The sequence below is a fragment of the Pelobates fuscus genome, chromosome 6 (genome assembly GCF_036172605.1).
Source record: "Pelobates fuscus isolate aPelFus1 chromosome 6, aPelFus1.pri, whole genome shotgun sequence".
NCBI classification, from domain to species: Eukaryota; Metazoa; Chordata; class Amphibia; order Anura; family Pelobatidae; genus Pelobates; species Pelobates fuscus.
Window position 1 is genome coordinate 89290472 of NC_086322.1, and position 24169 is coordinate 89314640.

General features: G+C 43.9%; 1 protein-coding gene across 1 annotated transcript in view; it reads right to left on the reverse strand.

The window, feature by feature from the left end:
- The window catches only part of LOC134566087 (uncharacterized), an 88381-nt gene that overhangs the window by 53031 nt on the left and 11181 nt on the right, over positions 1 to 24169 (reverse strand). The window contains exons 4-7 of the mRNA XM_063425797.1: positions 22801 to 22849; positions 14263 to 14361; positions 12117 to 12215; positions 7852 to 8020 (exon numbers count right to left, since the gene is read on the reverse strand). Coding sequence (XP_063281867.1) covers positions 7852 to 8020; positions 12117 to 12215; positions 14263 to 14361; positions 22801 to 22849 — 416 coding nt within the window. The remainder of the gene's footprint in view (positions 1 to 7851; positions 8021 to 12116; positions 12216 to 14262; positions 14362 to 22800; positions 22850 to 24169) is intronic.

Here is a 24169-nt window from a genome sequence, read left to right on the forward strand (position 1 = left end):
CTAGCCAAACAGCTAGTATTTGCTTTTGTATCACACAGCCATGTTATAATGCTGCCACCCATCCCATGTGTTCCCTATTAAGGGTTAATTATGTAGGGGTTTAGAAAAATACACCTCTCTGTCTCATTGAAGATTTTCTTACCTAAAGCTGAAGCAAGCAAGGCGAATTGTTAGTGTAGGACCCACCTAAGAGGTTTACTTTGACACGAAAGGTGGGCTTACACAAAAATGTGTTTAAATATGCGTAGGGATTTAGGGTATTGTGCAGGTTACTCTTTTCTATGGTTTTTATTGTATGTATTGGGGCTGATGTGTACTATGGCCATTGCTGCCTCCCAGGAGTAGTGGGAGTCTGAGCGCAGGACTTATTTATGTGTATTTGTAAACAGCTAGATAATAATATATTCAGATTTTCGCCTCCGTTTGCATTTACCTCTGCAGTTTGTCATTGGCATATAGGTAAAGAATGCAAATGTGGAGATCAGAGGAGGCTGCATGCTCTACTGCACTGTCTCCAATGTGTCAGATCTAGCATACATCTGCACTAGCATTTGTGTGCTACGTGTGGGTGTCCATTGCCAGGCACCATGTTGCATTTTAGGAAACAATCTTCAGGTATATTTTCATTATATATGTGCATGTGGGTTTTCCAATATAAATATTAATTCCATACTATCTGAAGGTGACATTACAACCATATGATTTGTGTATGACAGGTTCACCTTAGTCTCCACTGGTTTAATTGTGTAATAAACACTTGAATTTGTACAAGTGGCCTACAAGTCCTGTTTAAACATACAGGCCTCAAACTACAAACCTGCATGTGTGTCATTGCTTGTATGTCCTACTTAAATACTCAGTTATCAGCTGCAAATCTAAAAAAATAAATAGAACCCAGGGCCGGCGCCACCTGTAAGGCGACCTAGATCCCTGTCCCCGCTGCGCCTCCTCATGCTGCGCCGCCTGAGCGCTTTAGCAAGCCCCAGGCGGCGCAGCACTGCTGCATGGAGGGCGGCCGGGTTTGTGACCGGCAGGAGGGAAGCGCAGAGCGCTCCCTCCTGCCGGTCTCTCCATGTAGCGTGGCCGGGCGGCGCAGAACGCGAGACAGGAACCTTTGTTTCCTGTACCCGGCCGCCGGCGGAATGACAGGAAGTGCTCACTCAGTGAGCATTTCCTGTCATTCCGCCGGCGGCCGGGTACAGGAAACAAAGGTTCCTGTCCCGCGTTCCGCGCCGCCCGGCCACGCTACATGGGCAGGAGGGGAGGGTAAGGACCACTAAGGGAGAGGGGGGTTAAGGACCACTAAGGGAGGGGGAGGGGGGGTTAAGGACCACTAAGGGAGAGGGGGGGGGGTTTAAAGGACCACTAAGGGAGGAGGGGTGGTTTAAGGACCACTAAGGGAGAGGGGGGGGGGTATAAGGACCACTAAGGGAGAGGGGGGGGGTTTAAAGGACCACTAAGGGAGAGGGGGGGTATAAGGACCACTAAGGGAGGAGGGGTGGTTTAAGGACCACTAAGGGAGGGGGGTATAAGGACCACTAAGGGAGGGGGGGTATAAGGACCACTAAGGGAGAGGGGGGGGGGTTAAGGACCACTAAGGGAGGGGGGGGTATAAGGACCACTAGGGGAGGGGGGGATAAGGACCACTAGGGGAGGGGGGATAAGGACCACTAAGGGGGGGAAGGACCACCAAAGGGGGGTAAGGAGGGAGGACTACTAAGGAGAGGGGAGGAGGGTGATTACCACTAAGGGGGTGGGGGGAGTAGGGGAAGGACCACTAAGGGGTTTGTGAGAGGGAGGACCACTAAGGGGTTTGGGAGAGGGAGGACCACTAAGGGGGGAGGGGGGAGTGAGAAGACCACCAAGGGGGACTGCAGAGGGACAGGGGGCTAAGGGAGAGCACTAAGTGACAGAAGGGGAGAACACGGAGGGACAGAAGGGAAGGGGAAATCAATAATTGAGGGGAGAGCACTATGAATTTTTTTTAAAAAAGAAAGAGCTGTTCCCATCTCAGTCCCTATCCTACCCCACAAACCCTCTCTTTTACACTACACACATACACAATGCATCCCCCCCCCCACACACACAGAAACATACAATGCATTCCTACTCACACACAGACACACCCGAAACACACAATTCATCCCTTACGTTCTCTTACATAATTAATGCACCCCTTACAGACACACACTGCATTCAATTACATACACAGAAACAAACCTTGCACCCCTTACACGCACACACACACACACACACACAGAAACATACAATGCATTCCTTACACGCAAACACACACTACATCCCTTACACAAATTGCACACATAAAACATCCCCAACTCATGGATGGGCCATGTAGGTGGATTTATGGGTGGGCATTGTAGGCGTATGCCCCCTGGGGGCCCAGACCTTGAGCTGTGTAAGGGGCCCTAAAAAATGGAGCTGCTTCCTGTTCGTTAATTGTTGTGAGCACTGTTAAAAACAGTCTCCAGAGAGCCTCTTCTACACCAGACCTGTGGAGCCAGACTGAGCCCATCATCAGCCTCTTGTCCTCATCTGGTGGTAAGTAGGCAATCCAATATATTATTAGTGGCACTAATCTCTAATTTACCTCACATTAAATGGATACTATAGTCACCAGAAGCACTACAGCATAATGTAGTGGTTCTGGTGTCTAGAGCCTGTGCCTGTAGGCTTTTTAATGTAAACACACTGTCTTTTCAGATAAGACACTTTGTGAAGACTGGCGTTGGCCCATATGGCAGAGCATATGGGCGGGGCATTGTGATGTCACATGGTGGGCTGGACATATGGGGGGGGGCGGCAAATTTTTTTTTGCCTAGGGCGGCAAAAATCCTTGCACCGGCCCTGATAGAACCTCTAAAATGTTCTTACTACCAAGGCAATGAGTGGGTTTCATTTTTGGAGTTTAGGGCCACAGTGTGTTTGAAATCTCTGACATCAGGCTCCTCAATGAAGCTCAGATAAAAATCACTAATGATAATAGTTGCTAACTGGAAAATAAAATAAACAAGGATTACTAAATAAATAATTTCTTTTTGTACACTATCTCATATAAAACATTTAGGAACCAGATTCCATTTTGCAATGAAAGAGACATAAGTTCAGTGACAGGTTCCGTAAGCTGGCATATAATCAACAGTCATACACAATGAGGTCAGAGAACGAGAATTCAACAGCGGTAACATTCATCAGAACGAATTCTGTCCATACACAGAATCAGTACATTAATCTCGACATCACGTCCAGTGTCCATTCAGCCAAACAAGGGAAAAATATATAATATGAAGGAAACAATTTACATTGTTCTGTATCCTACTCTGTGATTAGGAAAATGAGTATGGCCTAGATATTTTACCTTTAAAGGGAAGGAAGGATTTCTCAAAAAAAAATTTTAAATAGCACATCCAATTAAAACGCATTGAAACTATGTTCTATAAGTTCGTCAAAACTGCTAGACTGTGAGGACACACATAAGGTTGGAAGCAATTGCTTTTTATGAAAAGAATAACATATATGGCTTATGTTTATATAAAGTATTTGGTCCAAACACAGATCAGTTTTTCACCGTTCTGGCCCTATCCTTTTTAGTGCTTTGGGGAGTCACATGTGCCTATTCCACTAAATGCTGAGTGATGCTGAATACTTTACTTGCTGAATGCTTTACAAGTAGCTTAATTAGGGATTATTCTAGCCTCGGTGAGGGAATAATCTAAATTTTATTAAAGACAGGAGGTGAATATTGCTTTACCTTCTTTACTGAAAACCTCCAGCAGCAAAGAAACAGTTAACAGAACTTTTCGAAACAACCAAACAGAACAAAACAGGCATCAGTATAAAACCACTGGGACAGACCCTCCCACTTCCTCTTTCTTTGATGAGGTCGAGCAGGAGAGCATGAAGACCAAACGAAAACTGTATCCGGCACACTCAGATGAGAAACCGTCATATCCAGAATAATTTAGATCACACTGTAAAAGAAAAGAAACATTGTGAAAGTAAACTGCCATAGCGCCCCAGCCTAGGCAGCTGGCGTCCGATTCCAGGACAAAATCCGGTTTGTTTACGAAGATCGCCCTGCCGCTCCACGCCTCCATGTGTCGAAGCCACCAGTGCCATTCCAGACGGGCTTCGTCCGATAGCGACACAACCTTGTTGTAGGAGGCGGATGAACGAAGGTATCGAGCCTTCAGACGTTGGAGAGCCCGGTAGTGCAGGGGGCCTGGGAAAATGGCCTGAATGGAGGACGAAAGTAGACCTATCGTCCTGGCCAGATCTTGTAGGGTGGTCCTCGGATGGCGAAGTAGGCGTCTGATGTCCTTCCTGATGGCAGCCACCTTGGATACTGGAAGACGGAGTAGCGTCTGAACCAAGTCCACAACAAACCCGAGAAACTGGACCGATTGAGAGGGGGTCAGTTCCGACTTCTCCACATTGATGACGAAACCTAAGTCCTGGAGCAGGCGGGTAGTGAAAGCCGTCTGCTGGCACAGAACGTCGGGATCTTGTGCCATCAACAGGATATTGTCCTGATAGACAATCGATCTGATCCCCGTGGCTCTCAGCGTCGCCATGACCGGCTTCAACAGCTTGGTGAAACACCATGGAGCCGAGCTAAGGCCAAATGGGAGGCACATGAACTGCCAAATGCGTTCCCGCCAGATGACCTGGAGAAAACACCTGTCGTCCTGATGGACCGGAACCGTGAGGTACGTGTCCATCAGGTCTAAGCGCGTGAACCAGTCGTTCTCGCGAAGCAGATCCCTGAGGAGGTGGATGCCCTCCATCTTGAAATGTTGGTAGACGACATATCCGTTGAGGGCACGCAGATTGATTACAGGGCGGAAGTCCCCTGATTTCTTCCTTACCAGGAAGATATTGCTCAGGAAGCGAGGTCGGGCATGACGCCCTCTCCACCACTCCCTTGTCCAACAGGGCGCGTAACTCCGAATGGACCAGATCGGACGCCTCTCTGTCCATACGGATAGGCTGTGGGGCAGAGGTCTGTATCGGGGTTGACACGAAATCGATCCTGAAGCTGGACACGGTCTGTAGAATCCACAGGTCTCCTGTGATGGCCCCCCACTGAGGAGAAAAGTGAGACAATCTGCCCGCAATGGGTATGTGTGGCAAATAAGGCAGGACTCTTACCTGACGCGTATCTTGCCCGTGTGGAGGAAGCCCCTCGGCTTCTGGCTTATCCTCGTGAGAACAATGGACGGTACTGGTACTGAGAGGAGGAGGAGAAGGACTCCAAGATGCGGTGCCTGTTGCCCATGAAGGCAGCTCTTCCGGATAGCGCGGCCCCGCTGCCAACCAGCCCTGGAGGAAAAACGATCCCTGGCACGGAAGACTCTGCGGAGAGATTGTTGCACCTTGTTCAAGGACGTGTAGATGGATAAGTGCCGATTCAGTTCTTTCATGAAAGCGTCTCCGAATAGCAGGCCTTTGGCCTCCGGACCCAGCTCTTTGGAGGCTAAATCGGTCAATTTTCCATCCAGTTTGTAAAGTGCCGCCTTGCGGCGTTCAGAGTTAAGTGCCACATTGGCATTCCCCAGGAGGCAGATAGCCCTTTGTGCCCACTCTCAGAGGAGGTAGGTGTCAACCGCCGGTCCGCCTTGTAGGGCGTCATCTGCCATGAGGAAGATCTGGGTCAGCGGGCCGCTGATGTCGAGGAGCTTGTCCTGGGCGGAGCGCAAGCCCTGTTCCAGGCCCTTGCGGGGATCCTTTCCCGACTTATTCATAAAGGTTGTGAACACCGGGTCAAAACCAGGTGTAATGGCTACCTTATCCGGTAGTGTTGGGCGCGGGCATTCAGCCCGGAGTTTCGCCCTGACCTCTTTGTCCAATGGGCGACGCAGCCAGTAGCGGAGGAACTCTACAATGTGGTCCGGGGGAGTCCACTCCGCAGAGCGAGGGTGCTTGAGGAGGCATGGGTCAAAGAGCGGAAGGCCCGAGGGGTCTAAGATTTCACCGGGGTCATCGGCATGAGCGGTAGAGGCTTTCAGCGAGCCGGGTAGGGTAGAGTCCAGCACCGTCTCCCGTACGTATCGGGAGCAGTGGTCAGGAGCGCCTTTGCCGGGTGACGCGGAGCCCGATCCGCCGGCCCAGTATTCATCCAGGGTGTCGTAGCCTGGTTCCCCAGAGAGTGCCCCTCCTTCAGGGCGGCCGCCCGATCCGGTGCCCAGTCTGGCCAGTTTGGCAGGCATCTTGCCTTTGTCAGTGGGGGCGCAGGGGCCCTTCCAAGGCCTCTTACGTATCGAGCCCAAGTCCGCTGAGCATAGGGAGCCCCCTGAGTCGGAGTCCCGTGCGCCAGAGGGACCGGGCGTGGAACCCGCAGGGGCGGGCAGGATGTGCCCATGGAGGGCAGCGAGGGCCTTGGGTAAGGAATCCGCCAAGGCGGCACACAGCCCTGCCTGGAGCCCTTCAGGGGCGTGAAAGCCAGAGTTGTCAGCCATGATAGTATTTACTGAAATAGAGGAAAGGTACAATCAGCGTGGTACCTAAATATGGCCGGCTGGGGGTCACCCAGCGTGCAAGAGGGGGTCACCCAGCAAGCACTAGCATATAATGCAATCGGAGGGGGTCACCCTCAGTTTTACGCCCAGGGCCCTGGTAGTCTGGCCAGTAGGGAGGGGGTCACTCAACCCATAACAGTGCCACAGCACGGTAGTATAGCCCAGTATAGGGCAGTTTAAGCAGGGATCGTGTCCTAATGATACATGAAAAAAAGGGGGGTCACCCCTAAAGTCGCAGGTTAGTGCAATCCACTTGTTAGACAATCCACCTGCTATGGGGAAGAAAAACCACAGATGCAGCACACAAAAAAACTTTAACATATATACAATGCATAGGAAAACTGTACATGCCTATGCTATGTGAAGAACACTAACAGGCAGTCTGCACACCCATGCCAGCTGCAGCCACAACCACCAGGGGGTACAGAGACCTCGATGGCCACATGGCCAGGGGACAGAGGGGCTGAGGGAGACCAGGATCCGGCCGTTGCGGCTCCAACAAAATGGCCGCCACGGCCGCAAATCGAGCGCGGCCTACCTCGCGGATTGGCCGCGCAAGGTAAGATGCAGCCTAGTAAGCGGTCGAGGTCCGCGAGCAAGCTGCAGGTGATGAGGGGGGAGGGTGGGAGTGGCGGGAAACCGGGAGGGTATCGCCGGACCGAACCGCGAGGGAAACGGTCGGAGGGAAGCCCCAGGGGAAGACCAGAGCAAGGGAGCAGGTAGGGGAGGCAGCCCCCAAACACCCAGAACCACGAGATGGGTCAGTAGAAACCACCTCAAATAGCCCAAAACAAGTACAGAAAACCTGATATAAATAATACTGAGCAATAACAACCATGCAAATATATATAAAGAAAATACAGCCCAGAGCAGAGACAACTCTGAGTTGGTGAGTGCTCACCTGGAGGCAGCAGCAAAGAAAGAGGAAGTGGAAGGTTCTGTCCCAGTGGTTTTATACTGATGCCTGTTTTGTTCTGATTGGTTGTTTTGAAAAGTTCTGTTAACTGTTTCTTTGCTGCTGGAGGTTTTCAGTAAAGAAGGTAAAGCAATATGAAGCCTCCTGTCCTGATATAAAATTAGGATACCAGTCAATGTATCCTGCAGGTTCACTTTTACATGTCCCAGGATGCCATGGGGCAATGATGGTTATTCCTATCACCCTAATATTTCTGCATTACATTCCCCATGATGATATTTCCCAAGGCCAGCTAAGCATCATCATTAGAAATGTAATTCAGGAACATTTGGGATGTAAATGTTAGCAGTTAAAGCCTTAGGCGGTGGCATTGCCATTCAAAAACAAACATGTTCTGACCTTCAGAGTAGCTTTGCATCATTGTATCAACTGCAGATGGACCAAAGTATTTTAGGACCTCCTTTTGCATCTCCCTTCTAGCTGGGAATTTCTGTGTAGAGAGAAATGCATATCTTGAAGTCTTGTCTGCAATCAAGGTGTGTGACTTGGACTTGTGAAATGTTTTCTCCTGTGAGAGGCAAAGCAATAAAAGTCAGAAAAATAATCACTAGTCTGCCGTCCACTCACTTCCCTGTATCACAAATGCAGGCTTTCTTGCTATAATTAAATTTCTGAAGTTAATTAATTCCAGGTCTCTCTCTCTCTCTCTTCCGGTGCTTATATCAGTGGCTAACAATGCAAGGAATCTCTGCAACGGACAAGTCTTAGACTTACTGGCGCATAGAAAATCTCCAAGTCACATGTACTGTTTATTTAACCGACACTGTATAATGTTTATATAGTTTCTACTTCGATGGTAGTTCACAATAAATATGAACACGCGCCACTCTCACTGAGTCACGTTATTCCAGTCAATCTGTGTTTAAGTGTTCCTTCCTCAGAATGTTCTTGCATTATCATTGTTAATTATATATTGTATAAGTGGAGGCATGAAAAAAGAAACACAGATCGCTGTTTTGCTTTCTAGAATATTGACACCTGAAGATAGCAAACAGGGTCCATTTATATGCAGAATGTTGTTTTTTTATTTGCATTATCCATCGGATCGGGATAATATAAATAAAGCAATAAAAGATACTAATTTCATGTCCTTTGCAATTAAATAGTGTGTGCATAAATCAGCTTTTTACACTAAGTTCGGATTAATATTATTTTCATCTAACCAAGCTAGACTGACTTTAACTGTAATTGCTACTTTTATATTACAGATGGCTGTCTAGGAATTGCTCCCCAAATTCTACAACTGGTATGCCAGCAGCAAATTAGAGACCAGTTTACAGATTGGTTGTGGAACTTGCCCTTGCACAGAGAAACGAAATGGTGACCTGGGCTTCCTAATAATGCTGAATGTCATCTGTACCACAACAATCCTAACTAATATAACAACATAAGATACAGGCTCTTTTTAATATACTGTATAGATAAACAATGGAGCAGAACTCACTTTGGCATACAGGTACGCCTGGGATCCCCCAGAAGAGCAAGAGAACAGCCACAGAAATGGACCTGTGTCTTCCGCTGTTATGGATATTCTTTGGAAGACAGACAGTCAGCGTAGGATGGTATGCATATCCAGCTGGGTACCGTGCAACTGGTTGGTGTCAAACTTTATTAAAGACATACTATAAGTAATATAACCACTACAGCACACTGTAGTGGATATAGAGCCAGGAGTCCTCTGGTGCTGTTTCAGTGGCAGCTGTCAAACTGTTCACAAATGGACCATGATTTATATAATTTGAATCAGCCTCAGAAATTATTCCAATCTATTAGAAAAAAAAAAACTTTTCAGATGATTTATCTTCAGAAGTTACCATTAACCCCTTAAGGACCAAACTTCTGGAATAAAAGGGAATTATGACGTGTCACACATGTCATGTGTCCTTAAGCGGTTAAAGGCTAAGCAAATTTTTGTAGATAAACCATTTGAACAGTTTTTTTCAGACAGATTGGAATACTTTCTGTAGCAGATACAGGATGTCTGGTCTAAGGCTTTGGAGCCAGATCTGCCCAACTTTTGTCTCTTCTCCTATGGGAAAATATAGGAGAGAGCCAGCCTTTCCTGGCAGCACTACCCAACCAGCACTACCCGACCAGAGAAATCTTCTGCAGAAGTTTGCCCACAAATATTTAGGACTTGGGGTAGCAACCAATCACACTAGAGGCCCCCAAACCACTTCAGCTCATTGAAGTGGCCTGAGTGCAATGTCCCTGTCCCCCTTAGTGCTGCAATATTAATTATTGCAGTTTCGGATAAACTGCAATAATTACATTGCAGAGTTAAGACTGCCTGCACTTCCTGCATATTAGGCGACTTTTGGTCGCCTAACTGATTCTGGACGTCCTCACACTCTGCATGAGGATATCAAGCATCGGTAAAGTACCCACAGAATAACATTGAAATAATGCTTTCACATGGGGCGAGCATAATGCGCATGCGTAGCTCGCCAAACATGCGCATTAGCCCCCACGTAGGAGAAGGCGGAGTGCCAACCCAGCGCCAAGGGACATTGGTGCTGGACTTGGGTAAGTAAATAAAGGATTTGTTTAACCCTTCATATGCTGCGGAAAGGTCGCAAGGGTGTTAGGGAGGGGGGTGGGGGGGACAGATGGCTCTTTAGTCTTAGGAATACAACTTTGTATTCCTAGTACTATAGTATCCCTTTAATTATATTACAACCAGTGTGAATGGAGCAAGGAAGGGTGGACTGTGGACTACATTATAGACTTAAGGGAATGACAGGGCAGCCAGTTTGGACTGGTCTGGAAGTGCCCCTGGAAAACTGGGACAATGCCATGCTGGGAAAACAACAAAACAGGAAAGGTGGGAGGGGGTAAGGCAAATACAACCTGGACAATCAATACATTCAGTTTAATTCTAACTACACAATATAGAAAATTCCCACCATTTTAAACCAGAAGGTAAGTTATTAAAAGATTGGTCAGTTCCAATTTTTTGTATGCTGAATGAAACAAATTAAATCAAAGCTTTACCTAGCTCTGTCAGGTACCAGGGGTCCTTTATGTCTGCCTTGCTACACAAATGCATACTAACGTAGACATTATTCACTTGGCTTTCAGTCAAGGAATCCGGTTTAAAGTTGGACAGCTAATGCATGCATGACGTACAACTTTAGAATAGCAAGGCAGACTGGAAGGACCATGGAAACCCAAAACAGCTACGTATGTGTTTTTTGCAATGGTTTCATTGTTTACATGGGACAGATTTATGACACCAGAACCACTAAAGTGTGCAATAGTTGTTATGGTTCTTAGAGCATCCCTTAATAACTGTTTTGGGAAAATACTATATAAGTGGTTTGTTACTGATAAAAATAATACTCAGCACCCAGGTGCCCTAGGAAAGAAACCTGTGTTTCAATTAATTGTATATATGTTTGGCAATACTTGAGGGCCTCCTTTAAATTACATCAGCACTAATGAAATTTGCCATTCGCAAACGCGAACTTCCGCAAATGTTCGCGAACGGGCGAACCCGGCGAACCGCCATAGACTTCAATAGACAGGCGAATTTTAAAACCCACAGGGACTCTTTCTAGCCACAATAGTGATGGGTCCCCACCCACCTGAGCGGGTGGGGGCCCTAAACAAGAATAGGGGGGGGACCTAAGGTCCTCCCCCCGGCCCCCTCCCCTGAGCGGCGGGTGGGGGCCCTAAATACCAGGGGTGGGGGCCGGGGGGGGAGGACAATAGGTCCCCCCTATTGGTATTTGGGGCCCCCACCCGCCGCTCAGGGGTGGGGGCCGGGGGGTAGGACAATAGGTCCCCCCCTATTGGTATTTAGGGCCCCCGCCCTCCGCTCAGGGGTGGCGGCCGGGGGGGAGGACAATAGGTCCCCCCCTATTGGAAATAGGGCCCCCACCCGCCGCTCAGGGGTGGGGGCCGGGGGGAGGGCAATAGGTCCCCCCCCTATTGGTATTTAGGGTCCTCTCCCTTTTTTTTACTTTAGGGCCCCCACCCGCCGGCGAGCCCTTACAATCACAATTATTTATATAGAGTCAACTTACTCTGCAGTGCTGTACAACAGATAAACCAAGAAAACAATTCTGACAAAACATGTTTGACATACGGGAGCAGTAGGTAAAGAGGGCCCTGGCCAAATGGGCTTACAGTCTAAAAACTTACATCGTTTTTTTTTTTTTTTCTTCCTGAATAGCAATCCTTCCAGACTGAACTTTTTTGTGATATTTGGATTAAAAAAAACTAAAGTTGTTTTTATGTTTCTTTAACAATAGTCAGGGACAAATAAAAACCGTAGCAATATCCCAGTTAAATCACAACATTGTCTAAAATCCAAGCCATATGTAACCTGTCAATATGCAAATAATACTTAGGCCTCCTCAAAATATTAATGGTCCCTTGGTGCCAACAGCAGAATAATAGATGGATTAATCGGTAACATCTGTAGAATTTGTGAAGATTGAAAGCAAACAATGCAAATATTAAACTGCATTCTACAATTGGAATACAAATTCAGAGTGAGTTCAACGCATGCTACACCCATGATGTTAAGATTTTAAGATTTTAGATTTCATATATTATAAATAATGATAAAATACAGAGGAGATATCATGATACTTTACCTCTGGTATTGTGTGTGAATTGAGTCCTAATTTATTCTGAAGTGTCTGTACTTGAGAATTGTACCTGCCCCACCTCGGGTTTATTTTATCTTCAAGCACCTGAAAACAAATGTGTAAGTTAATTTTGTAAAGAGGCGAGAACTGCAAACTTCATTAAAAGGATATATATATTTTGTGCCCAATACCATTTTATCTTCTGTGAACTACAAATCCATGGTGTCCAGCAGTGGGATATTTTGGTTTTGTGCTAACCTAGGCATGACAAAACACGGGCACTCCCCCCCATATCTAAATTTCTCTTTGCCTGACAGACATACACCCTCATTGATGCATACACTGACATTCACTAAATACATACAATAGGTAGAACACTTCTGATGATTCTGTGAAAAAAATCTTCAGAAGTGTTCCACCTATTGTATGTATTTATTTTACGTTATTTAGAGTGGTATAAGGGGTTCCCACTCAGGTGGTTTATAGCACTTGTTGCTAACACTTTTGTCCCACATATTGTGTATTGTACTTTTTATGTGACATACACTCACTGACCGATACAGAGTCATTGGCACACACACTGTTTAACCGTCACAAACTTTCACTGAAACACACACACTTACTGACACACACACTCACATTCACTGACGGATACACACATTCATCGACAGACACACATACACACTCTCTGACAAGCACACGTACTTTTTGACAGACACACATAAAAAACACATACACTCTCACTGACAAACACACATACACTCTCACTGACAAACACATATACAGTCTTACTGACAAACGCACATACTTTGGAAGACACACATACACTCTCACTAACAAACACACATACACACTCAATGACAAACACACATACACACTCACTGACAAACACACATACTCTTTGACAGACACACATACAAACACATATACACTCACTGACAAACACACATACACTCTCACTGACAAACATACATACACACTCACTAACAGACACACACACAATTAATTTAATTTTTAAATTTCACTCCACCCAGCCTCCCTACCTTTGTGAGTGCTGGCATGGAGTTTCTATTTCCCTGGGGTTCAGTGGGGCTGCTGGGCTGAACGGCTAGCTTGCGGTCCCTTGGGTCAAATGAGGCTGCTGGGCTGAGAAGCTGGCATGCGGGCGTACAGTGCGTGTGGCGAGGGAGCAGTGATCTTCCTGCTCAGCTCCTTTGCGTGCCTCTTAGAGATGCCGAAGCCGGACTGACGTCATATTTCAGGTCCGGCATTACTGCGGTGTGCGCGAGGGAGCTGAGCAGGAGAGAGCTCAGGGGAGAGTGCCCCCTCGCCGCCCACCTCAATTATCAGCACTTCCCAGCCTAGGGGGAGCCCAAAATGGCCAGCTCCTGGGCCCCCCAGGACAAGAGGCTGGCAATGTGCCAGGGCATTTGGGGAGGGGCTGCTTTTTTGATGCCCCCCTGAAAGTGCCGCCCAAGGCAAATGTTTTGCCAGCCTTGCGGTAGATACAGCGCTGGTGTCCAGTCTGAAAGTAGGTGTGTAAATATGTTCTGTACACATAAAGCAGAAAAAGAGATGATCACCGTAGAAGGTAATGCGGGTTAGTACAACACATGACTTTGATGTGGATCTCAAACCTCCATAAACAATATATACAATCATTTGTAACTGTTATTGTCAGATCAGTGCAATACCTGCATCAACATGCTGCCTTAACATCTGCCTAGTTTATCTTGTGTTTAGGCCAAACCTAGATTGGAATTGTTCTAGGTACAGTCTTTAAAATTTCTTTAGATATACCTAAAAATGTGTCTCCACAAAGAAGTTGGTATGATTATTTCACCCATGTCAAAACCCTGCTGATACCTTATCTGGAAAAACAATTCTCAGATATATTAATGTATGACACACCACCTGGCATTTGTGGTATTTCTGATTCACCTTGGCACACCAAATAGTTTAGGCCTATTTCCAATGGGCTAGCCTAGTGGCATACAAGTGGGCATATGACTGAAGGTTACATGTTTTGCTAAATACGTTCCATATTTTTCCTGCCTGTGATTCAAGCCAGGTAGCAAACAATCTCTAAATGACCAGAGAAGGACTTTTTGAGAAGAAAAAAAATATATAGCACAAATAACAGATTTATTACCTTGGCATTCAGCAATGATGGAAGTTCCAGCTTTTGCTGTAGAGTTTGAATCTTAGCATTATATCTTGACCAGCATTGGATTAACTTAATTTCATCCATCTATAAAGAAAACAGTTACATTAACTTTTACTGAAACAAATTGTTTTAAAAAAATAAATTAAATAATGGATTATTTTGTATTCTACATTAACTTTTTTTCATACTTTATGTGGACTCAATAAATATAAAAAAAATATATAAGGTTTTTTTGTTGTTGTTTCTTTTATATTTTTGTTTAGTTACAACAATATTTGTTGTTAAATGTATGCATTTTTGTTTTTTTAATTACTGATGCTTTGGTAACACCAAAAAAAATGGACTGCATATTTGCAGGTTTTATTTTATACAAGTTTAGCTATAAGAAAGCAGATCTTTTAGACAAGATGGCAATAAAGCACACACTGGAGGTAATAGTGTCAGAGTCAGTCACTGCCATTTTTATATTATTATAGTCTACTTTTAAATGGTTTCCGAAAAGCTTATCTTGCTATTTCACTTGTTTATTTTAATCTAATAATAAATGCCCCATCAGTTTAATGCAATACAACTGTGTTATTATAGAATAGGTCAGCAGTGTTAGTAAGTCCCCAATTAAAGCTGTGGCTGATGTTTCCACTTCCTGCATTCTTTGAATGTATAACAAATTAACAAGATTTCAGACTCCACAAAAAAAGTTATAGGGTGCGTTTTAACAAATGGCATTGTGATTGAAACAGTATGTAATTCATCTGGTTTTAAAGACCTAGCTTGAGCTAATTATTGAGTGAGGGCAAGATTTATGTTGTCAATCCCCTCCTCCAAAGGAGATTATTTTTAGTAGATGAATGTGACTCCAGTCATAGCGCTAAAATTAAAAAAATAAAATATACTTGTATTTTTTCTATTTTAAGTGCCGAATATGTATTTGCTCACACATTTAATACTCAGAGGGTTAAAGGCAGGGATAACTGCTTTTGTGAAAGTAAAGGGGTTAATATTTAATATACATCTATAACTAAAGTAAATGAAATTAGATGCCTTCACTAATATTTAGAAAATGTGCAGGTCTGTCCAAACTATAATGAGTGCAAGCTGACCCAGCTCTTGCATTTCGTAATAGAAAAAAATAATGATACAGTATGGCTGTCTTGTGATGATCCCCAGAAATATTAACGGCAGCACGTTTTATCATAGCAATTCTTGCTTCAGCAAGCTAGAACTGAACAGGATGTGGATTTGCATGGTCCTAAGAAATCATGTTAACATTCTTGTACTGGATTTAACGTTTGTTTACCTCTGTTCATATGATCAATGTTCAACTCTGAAATATGACAAATAATTGCTCAATTATCTGACAAAGAGTTAATGCTACTTTTTGATACTTTGATAAAGCATTCTGTTACTATCACTCAGTCTAATGTATCATAACAAGTAAGGGAAAGTGGTTCCAGAATTAGAATTTACAATATCATTTTCCTTAAAGGGACACTGTAGTCACCAGAACAACTGCAGCTTAATGTTCTGGTGTGTACAGTATGTCACTGCAGGCTTTTGAATTTAAAAAATGCCTTTTCAGAGAAAAGGCAGCGTTTACATTGCTGCCGAATAACACCTCTAGTGGCTGTCACTCCATGTGCAACACTGACGTTCAGCATCTCCACACTCTGCATGGTGGCGCTAAACATTCCTCACAGAGACGAATTGATTCAATGCATCTGTATGAGGATATACAGACTGGTGCAGTGCTGTGTTTTGCTACGCATGCGCAATAACCTCACAATACTTTTCTATTGGAAAGCATTGGATTGGCTGAGATTGTCAATTTTGAGGATTTCAGCCAAGAAGACAGAGCCTGCCACACGGCGCTGGAATAAAGGTGTGTTTTAACCATTTGTAACAGGGGCAAAGGGGAACTAGCCACCTAACGTGTTTTTAGCACTGTAGTAAGACACATTTAACAATTCCTGACACTATAGTGTTTCAACTTTTAGGAGCTTAGCTGACTGCACACATAAATCTACAGTCTCACAGTTTGAATAACGCCAATAACAGTGCACAAGTAATTCGATTGCTCAGTAAAAATGCTTGATTTCCCCATAAGGATGTCAGTGTGGAGTCCACGATGCAAGCAAGAAGCTTGAAATCTGTCTCATATTTAAAAGGTAAATATTTAGGGACAATCACCTACCACCTTTACAACTACAATACACTGAAATTATTGTGAAATTATTTTTTTTCAGGATTTATGAATCAGTTATACAGTTTCAGAGAATTGTTTTTTTAAACGTTTTTAACAAGGACTCGCTCAAAATTTCTACTTACCCAATTCAACAGTTTAGGGTGCACCCTCCTAGAGCCCAGTTCTGAGAAAGGAGGTGGCGTGGGTGGTGGAAGAATGCTGTATGTGTGTGTGTGAGACTGAGTGTTGTGTGTGGGTGGTTAAATATTGCATGTAACGACCACAGGAGACTGCTGGAGATGCGGGTCCGGACCCGGAACGAACATACACATATGGTGGACGTGCCCACGCATCACACCATTTTGGCATATGATCAATACAAAGATCAGAGAGATTACAGGTTCGGACATCCCCCTCCTACCCCTGACGATGCTACTACACCACACGCCAATACCCATGCGAACATACAAAAACTCCCTCACCATACACTTACTCACTGCAGCGAAAGCCCTCATACCACTACACTGGAAACGCACCACAGTGCCCACATTCACACAATGGGTTGACAAGGTAGAAAACATCTATGATATGGAAATCATGACCGCCTCCCTGCAGGAGCGCTCTGACAAATGTGCCCTCAAATGGTATCCCTGGAAATCATACATCTCTAATAGTTCGGCATAGTTGGCTCCCATGGGCTAGATGCTTGATATCGGCCGAGTCGCGACCGTTAGCGACACGTTGGAAGTCCATTCGCGGGAAGTGCTTGTGGCATGGCCCCGGGTGCCGGAGTGGTCCCGTCCGGAACTCCCACCCACCTCCCCCCCCCTCCCCCCCCTACCCAACCCCTTCTGCATACCCCTTCTCCCTGACCCCTAGGGTACCAGGGACGCTTGATGACTAACGACTTACCCCGAACAGGACAGGCACTGACCCTTAGGGGGCGATAACGCTGAACACCAGGACAACTAATGGGACGGAGTCGCAAGACTCGAACTTAGAGGTGAGACTAACCATTGGGATAACCCCACATGACGCACTAGAGGGCACTAAGACTTGATACGCAGGTTTACTGACATAGTGCCACACCGCTAACCTAATAGACGGCCCTTAGTTAACTAAATCAACCCAGCACAGCCGAAGCTACTAAGCACCCTATATAACAGGGGAAAGGAACTGATACTGAATACCCCCCAAGACATTGCCGCCCCCCTCTGTTCCCACGCTATATTTAGCCTGCTAATTACCCATAGGTTTATGCACATGGTTGAAAGAATCTTTATAGTTTAATAGTATTACTGTTTACTTGAAGCTTTTATATTGATTAATTGATATTCATTGCTTTACTTTTCTTTGTATCACAAAAAAAAAAAAAAGAGGCATCATTATTTTGAAACTGTACTGTTATGACCACACTGATGTAACCACCCTGTGATGTAATTCGCTGGTACGTTTCCCATGCTTTCTCTTCTGTACCCATTTGCATATGTCTTGAATAAAATAATGATTGACAAAAAAAAAAAATATTGCATGTAAGGTTGTTTAGTGGCTGAGTATTGTGTATGACTGTGAAAAGGAGAGCAGTATGTCGGGGGGGCTAAGTATGCTTGAGCATGCTGGTTGAATTTTGTGTGTGGTGGCTGAATTTTGTGTGGGGGAGGAGATGGAGTGTGAATATGATATTTATTTTCCATATACCGCCTCCTGCTTACCTTTTGGCAGGAGAGGTTTTATCCATGGTGAACTAGTGCACTTTCACAACTGACTGTAGTGCTCAGAGTTATTAAGATGCACTGGGGGTCCATGAGAGAACCCTTAAAGTGATCTGCACGTGTTATTGGTGCAGACCATAACTCTCCCTGGACTAAGTATAAGAAAGTGGTAGAATAGCTGCAAGTTGCAAGGTGCATGCTAATAGAGCCTACTTACTATGATCCCCAGCAACATTTAAAAAAAAAAAAAAAATCATTTCGCAATGTTTCGACCTGTAATGGTGTTTGTGAAAGACTTTCACAAGTCGAAAACGTTGCCAGGTCCACATAGGTAGAATAAAACTCTCCTGTCATGTCTGCTGTTGTGGCTTTTTTGTTTTATTGTAATCTTCCTCGACAAAGTAAGGGAGTGCAAGGCCAAGCAGGGAGGCCTTTTGATCTCTCTGCTGGCTCAGGGTGGACCCCCTCACAGACTGAGTCAAAGTGTGAGCCTGGTGTCACGGTGGCTACCTACGCTGCTTAATGGGTAATCCGGCTCAGGATGTATGTTTGGACTTATGTCATTTTTTTTTCTTATGTCCCTTTTTGTGGTGTGGTGACCTAGTTGTACTGTGCTTGTTTTAAACTATTGGGATTTTTAAACAAGTCATGGAAGAGTCTGTAGTCTAGAATTTTGGATAACAATGACTAAGCAGTCTTCAAATTCTTTTGCCTGGTACCCACTCTGGCCAGATGATATATACAATATGGAGGCGTGCAATCATATCACATCAAAATAAACAAAGGAACTTCTTCATTTTGTGCATCTGTGAAACTACATAAGGTCAACATTAATTTTAGTTAATTAATTCCATTAACAGGCCTTTTGCAAGATATCATGATAAGGTTGAAATGCTTGTTGTATGCTACTGTGCTTTTATTTTTATAAAGCAGACATTTAATTTATTTTTAAGTCATAAAGCACTTATTTACATTGGAGAAACCATTTTTAATTCAAGTGTTTTTTTTCTCATCTTTATATCTGCACACTATGCTAAGACTATGCTGACACTATATGGGTGTCATAATTTTTTTTCAAGGCATCCTTGTATTTAGTGCCAGGAAAAAGGTGTACAACCCTATTGACATGTACTTATGATTAAAATATGTATCGTAGTTTATTAAGTAAAGCTAAAAACCTTAGTCTCCAATCCACTGGGTACTAAGTGTAGTAGGTCAAAATAGTAAGTGTCTATGTCAAAAAAAGCTAAAGGTAATAATCAGGGGTAGTAGGTAGCCTGCTCTGAATAAGAGTTCTAGCAGAAACTGATCATAGGTATCCAGCAGGTATAAACACACTCCCTTCTACACTACACAGCTAGAAATCATCTGTAGCTTCTCTTGATCAAAATACTGCCAGCTAGGTGCTACCTAGATACTGTCCCTATTACCTCAGCATAGCATAGAGCTAATGCCTACTAACACAATAGTCCTATGGAGTGACTAAAAAAATAAGGTAATGAGTGAAGTGCTAACCCCCACACCCCAAGTGCATAGTTAAAATAAAAGAGGATCAAAGCCCGACGCGCGTTTCAGCGTATCAAGACGCCGTCGTCAGGTGCATCCAACTCAGGAACATGTGGGGCATCCAACTCAGGAACTTGTGGGAGAGTACATTACATACTGCAATTAAGGTTTAAATCAACTATGGGTTTACAATTCACTGTAATTAACATATAAATCAAATATGGGTTTACAATTTTGCCAGTACATTATACTAGCCAAATTGCTTGCAAACGTATATCTAAAATGTATTCCCATATTATTGTTTTCTAACTACTTAACCTTTGCTGCAGTGTTACAGCGATAACTATAAATATTCACATAACACCTGGTGCGCACCCATGCTAGGATGTTGAGGATGCTGCACAAGTCTTTTTCGGATCAGGGTAGCTGTGTGTGCTGCTGTCCTGTCCATTTTTTTATTTTTATTCTTTATTTTGTATAATGTAAAGGTTTTACAGAAAAAAGAGGTGGGTTAGTGCACGGTATTCACTATAGCTGTACAATTTTCTGTACAATACAGGTGTGCTGTTATACAGACATACATTTTCACTGTTAGGGTGGTGACCCTCCTGGTGGGGATGGGGTCTCGAGTTTGTATTGTCCTTGATTGTCGGGGGTCCTGGTATCGGGACTATCTGTTTCTCAGTTCGTCAGGGTCCCGTCTGCTTGAGTTTTTATGTGTCCGCCTGTCTGGTGCGGTTATAGTAAATGTGGTTCGGGAGAGGGTACCCGCGTGGCTAGAGGTTTGCCCCGGCTTGTGGTGGGGTTCTGCAACATTCTGTGGGCTGGTGTTCCCTTCCCCCCCTCCCCCCCATGGGTCTCTGTCCACCCTAAGTTGTGTGCACTGTGCATGCGGTCGTAGTCTGCGTCCTAAGGTGGTCGTTCGGTGTTTGGTTGGGTTTGATTGTAGTAAAGTCCTGTCCATTTGAAGAAGACATAAAGTAGGGGATTTTCAGTGACACATCAGTTTTGTTTTTTTTACTTTTAATCCCTAATAATAATCTAGCAATAGCAATCTAAGTAGAAAAAGTTCTGTGGCATACAGGACAATATAAAACTCAAAACTCAAGACTCAGGCTTCCAGAACCAAGCAGTCTATACCAAACACAATAATATTAACTACATTGATTTAAAAGGACATTATCAGAACTCTTTCTTCTCTCGTATGGAAGGAACCTGCGATGTTTATACTTACAAGGCACAGACCGTCATAATCCATGTTTATGCTAGTATAGAGAGAATGTGTTGTACTAAACAGAATAACATTTGAGAAAACAGCATGTTTGTACCTTTGTTCCGTAAGATGTGCAATATGTGACTCTGCCTTATATCATAGCGGACTGACCCGGTTATTTATCTCCACATCCCTCGCTCTATCTTTTTTTAAAACTTTAAATATGAAATATGTAAACCATAAATCCGTAGCAACACTTAGACAAAGAGCAAGTAGAGATTAACAGATTTTTATAGCTCCAGGGAACATCCTGTGTGTATATTTTACTTGTAGTGCTTTCACTAAATCTCCTTGGCGAGAATAAGCACTGGATATAATGTTAGCAACAAAATATTGCAGAAGGTTAGTTTTAAAAATGAATCACTACCACCTACTAACAAAAATGGATATGCACAAAGAAATTCGTGGAAGAAAGTTTAATAGAAATAAAATGTTTTAGAATAATATGTACTTAAATTAAGAGTTGATAAAGATGTGTTGGTTTTAGGAGAAACTTATATTGAAGCCATATTATTTTTTTAGAGTACCCAAAATACAAGGTACATCCATATAATTCTATGTATATAAGAAGAGGAAGGATTTAGGACTGACATTTATAGTATGATAAAGAAAGAACAACTTGATGCTTTAGGCTAAAGCTGCTCTGCGGCCCTTTCTACAGAAGAACTTCTATCTAATCACGGAATGATACGCCAGCTGTCGAAAACACAAATATTTACCGAGACCAGTTGGGCATAATTAGATACTTTGTTTAATGTATTTAAAGCTGCACTGTTACCGCCCTCCAAAATAAGTATATCAGGATATAGAATTTTTATGAAATACTCAGATTGACTGAGTATATGTTGGAATGTCACTGAAATACTTTGTCTCAGTATTTTTCCTCTGCCTAACAAAGTGTGACATTGAGCGGAGCTACGACTGTCAAGTCTTGTCATTTCCCCTGGCCATCACCAGTGTCAGCTGCGGAGAAATTAAGCTCTTTCTATGGAGAATCCAGCGATCTCACGGAATCCTTCATGGGCCTCAATGCTGTACTTTCATGCATATGTGAGATCCGCTTAAAAGGGACAGCCCTGGCACTAAAACAATATCATCTTAGTGGTCCAATCACTCTTCTTCTAAACTTCTGCTCAAAGTCCAGGCTTTCAACCATGAAGTCTCGGAGATAGCGCCATTGATAGGCTAAGAGCATCAGCTGACAAACTCAGACTTTCATTTGCTCCCAATCGAGAAAAGAGAGTGAAAGAGTTGCATATCAAGCTACTGATAGATGAGACTCAGTCCATGAGCTTCCAATAACAGACTTAACTTCCAAAGCATGCTTGGCTTCATGTCATCCCTGACCTTTTCCTTTGCTATAGTTTATTTTAAACTTGTTCAGTAAATAATTGTTCAGTTGGTTAAACTGATGTTAGTATCCCTATGTTCCCCACAGCTATTGGTAAATTTAGATTCTAAATCAACAGCAACAGAAATCCTAGGAACATTTATAGAAAAAAGAAAATTTGTTGATAAAGTGTTCTAGTTTTCACGAAAAAGCCTCTTAGATTGGCTGTACAGTCTCTTTTTGTGACTTTGTGTGTGGTTTAGCCGTTTTAATGGATTTCCTAAACAAAAGGTCAGGTTCTTAGAGCTGATACCAGGAATCTGTATTTTCATCTTTTTACTCCCTGAACCAGCATTCCTGTTGCTATAAATGTAGATTATTAGGAGGTCCTTTCCAGAGTGTGGCCGTGGCTCTGGGACTGCCCGGATGTCAACCTGGAAAGTGACTGCTGTCTACTTATAATGGTTAAGCTGTGAATGCAGCCCCTTTGAGAAATCTTTAGTTGGGGATGTCTGCTTACGTTTTTCTTTTGTCCGGGTTTTTCCTCATATTTCAGTTGCTGTTCCATCCTAGCAATGGAATAACAAATGAAACCAACAGCATAGGCAAGTTTCAGATATACTGCATGAACAAATCTAAGGTAAAGAACAGGGATCCGCAACTTATAGTACGCGTGCCATGCATGGCATTCGAGGGGCCTTTGAATGGCACTCAAGCCCACTAGAGCCAAGCAGGTTCTGGTCTATCAGGAGTCCCAGTGAGACTTCAAATATCTGCTAGTGTAACCCAAGCAATGATTGCAGATGGTGAGAGACGCACAAATACAATGCTACAAAGCAGCTGCAGCACCTATAAATAGCACAAGCACAATACAACAACATCAAACACCTCAATTTAAAACAATAGGACCGGAATGCCAAGGGACTTCAAGATATTGTTTTGCCACAGTGTAGATGAATCCTGAGTTGGAAATCTACTAATCTAAGGCACCTGTTGAGGCATGTACTTACCTCCCACGGGCCACACAGCCCTCCTCCTAACGCGCGGCCCAGCCGATCAACGCGGCCGCGCGGCATGACATAGAGTGTGGACGTGACATCACACTTGTTCTTAAAATGACCACGTCATTATTGCGATCCTAATCTATTTTGAGTCGCAATGATGACGTGGACCAATCAGTACAAAGGTGCCTATTTAGGGCTTGTTTTGGCCCCCATTCATTGCCCTATCGTGGTTTCTTGTTATATTCTTGTTTAGTGCTCCTAGAGATTCTATTGTGATTTCCCTGTGTTTGAACTTGGCTTCGTATTGACTTGTGACATCTGGTATCCTGACCCAGCTTTGTCTTGACTTTGTATATTTCTGTTTCCCTGACCTTGATTTGTTTTTTACCTTGATTCTCGCTAATTTAATACAATAAGTCCGGCCATTCTAAGGCTTGATCATACGTCTTTCGAATCCATCTTTTGCAGGTTTCTTATTTTCTGCGTGTTGGGGTACGACTCCCGTGACACTTGTATATTGTCTTAATATTTGATATTGACTTTTTTTTTCTTATAACTTAATGATATGATACTTTTAAAATTGAACATGCCAACCATTTGTAGTGTTTTTGCCTAAATTGGGCATGGCAGTGCTGCTACATTTATTATAGGAAGCTGATTGACATCTGAATATGGCATTACCATTCCAACTGATTGGGACTGACAACAACATGAGAATCTGTTTTGGGTCCTGACCCAAGAGTTAAAGGTGAAACTGTAGTGCCAGGAAAACAAACGTTTTCCTGGCATTACAGCTGCTCCCTTTCTCGCACCTCCCCCTCTTCTGTCACTTACCTGGGTCAAGCGCTGACGTCCCTTGGCGCTGGCTCAGATCCGCTTTTGCTC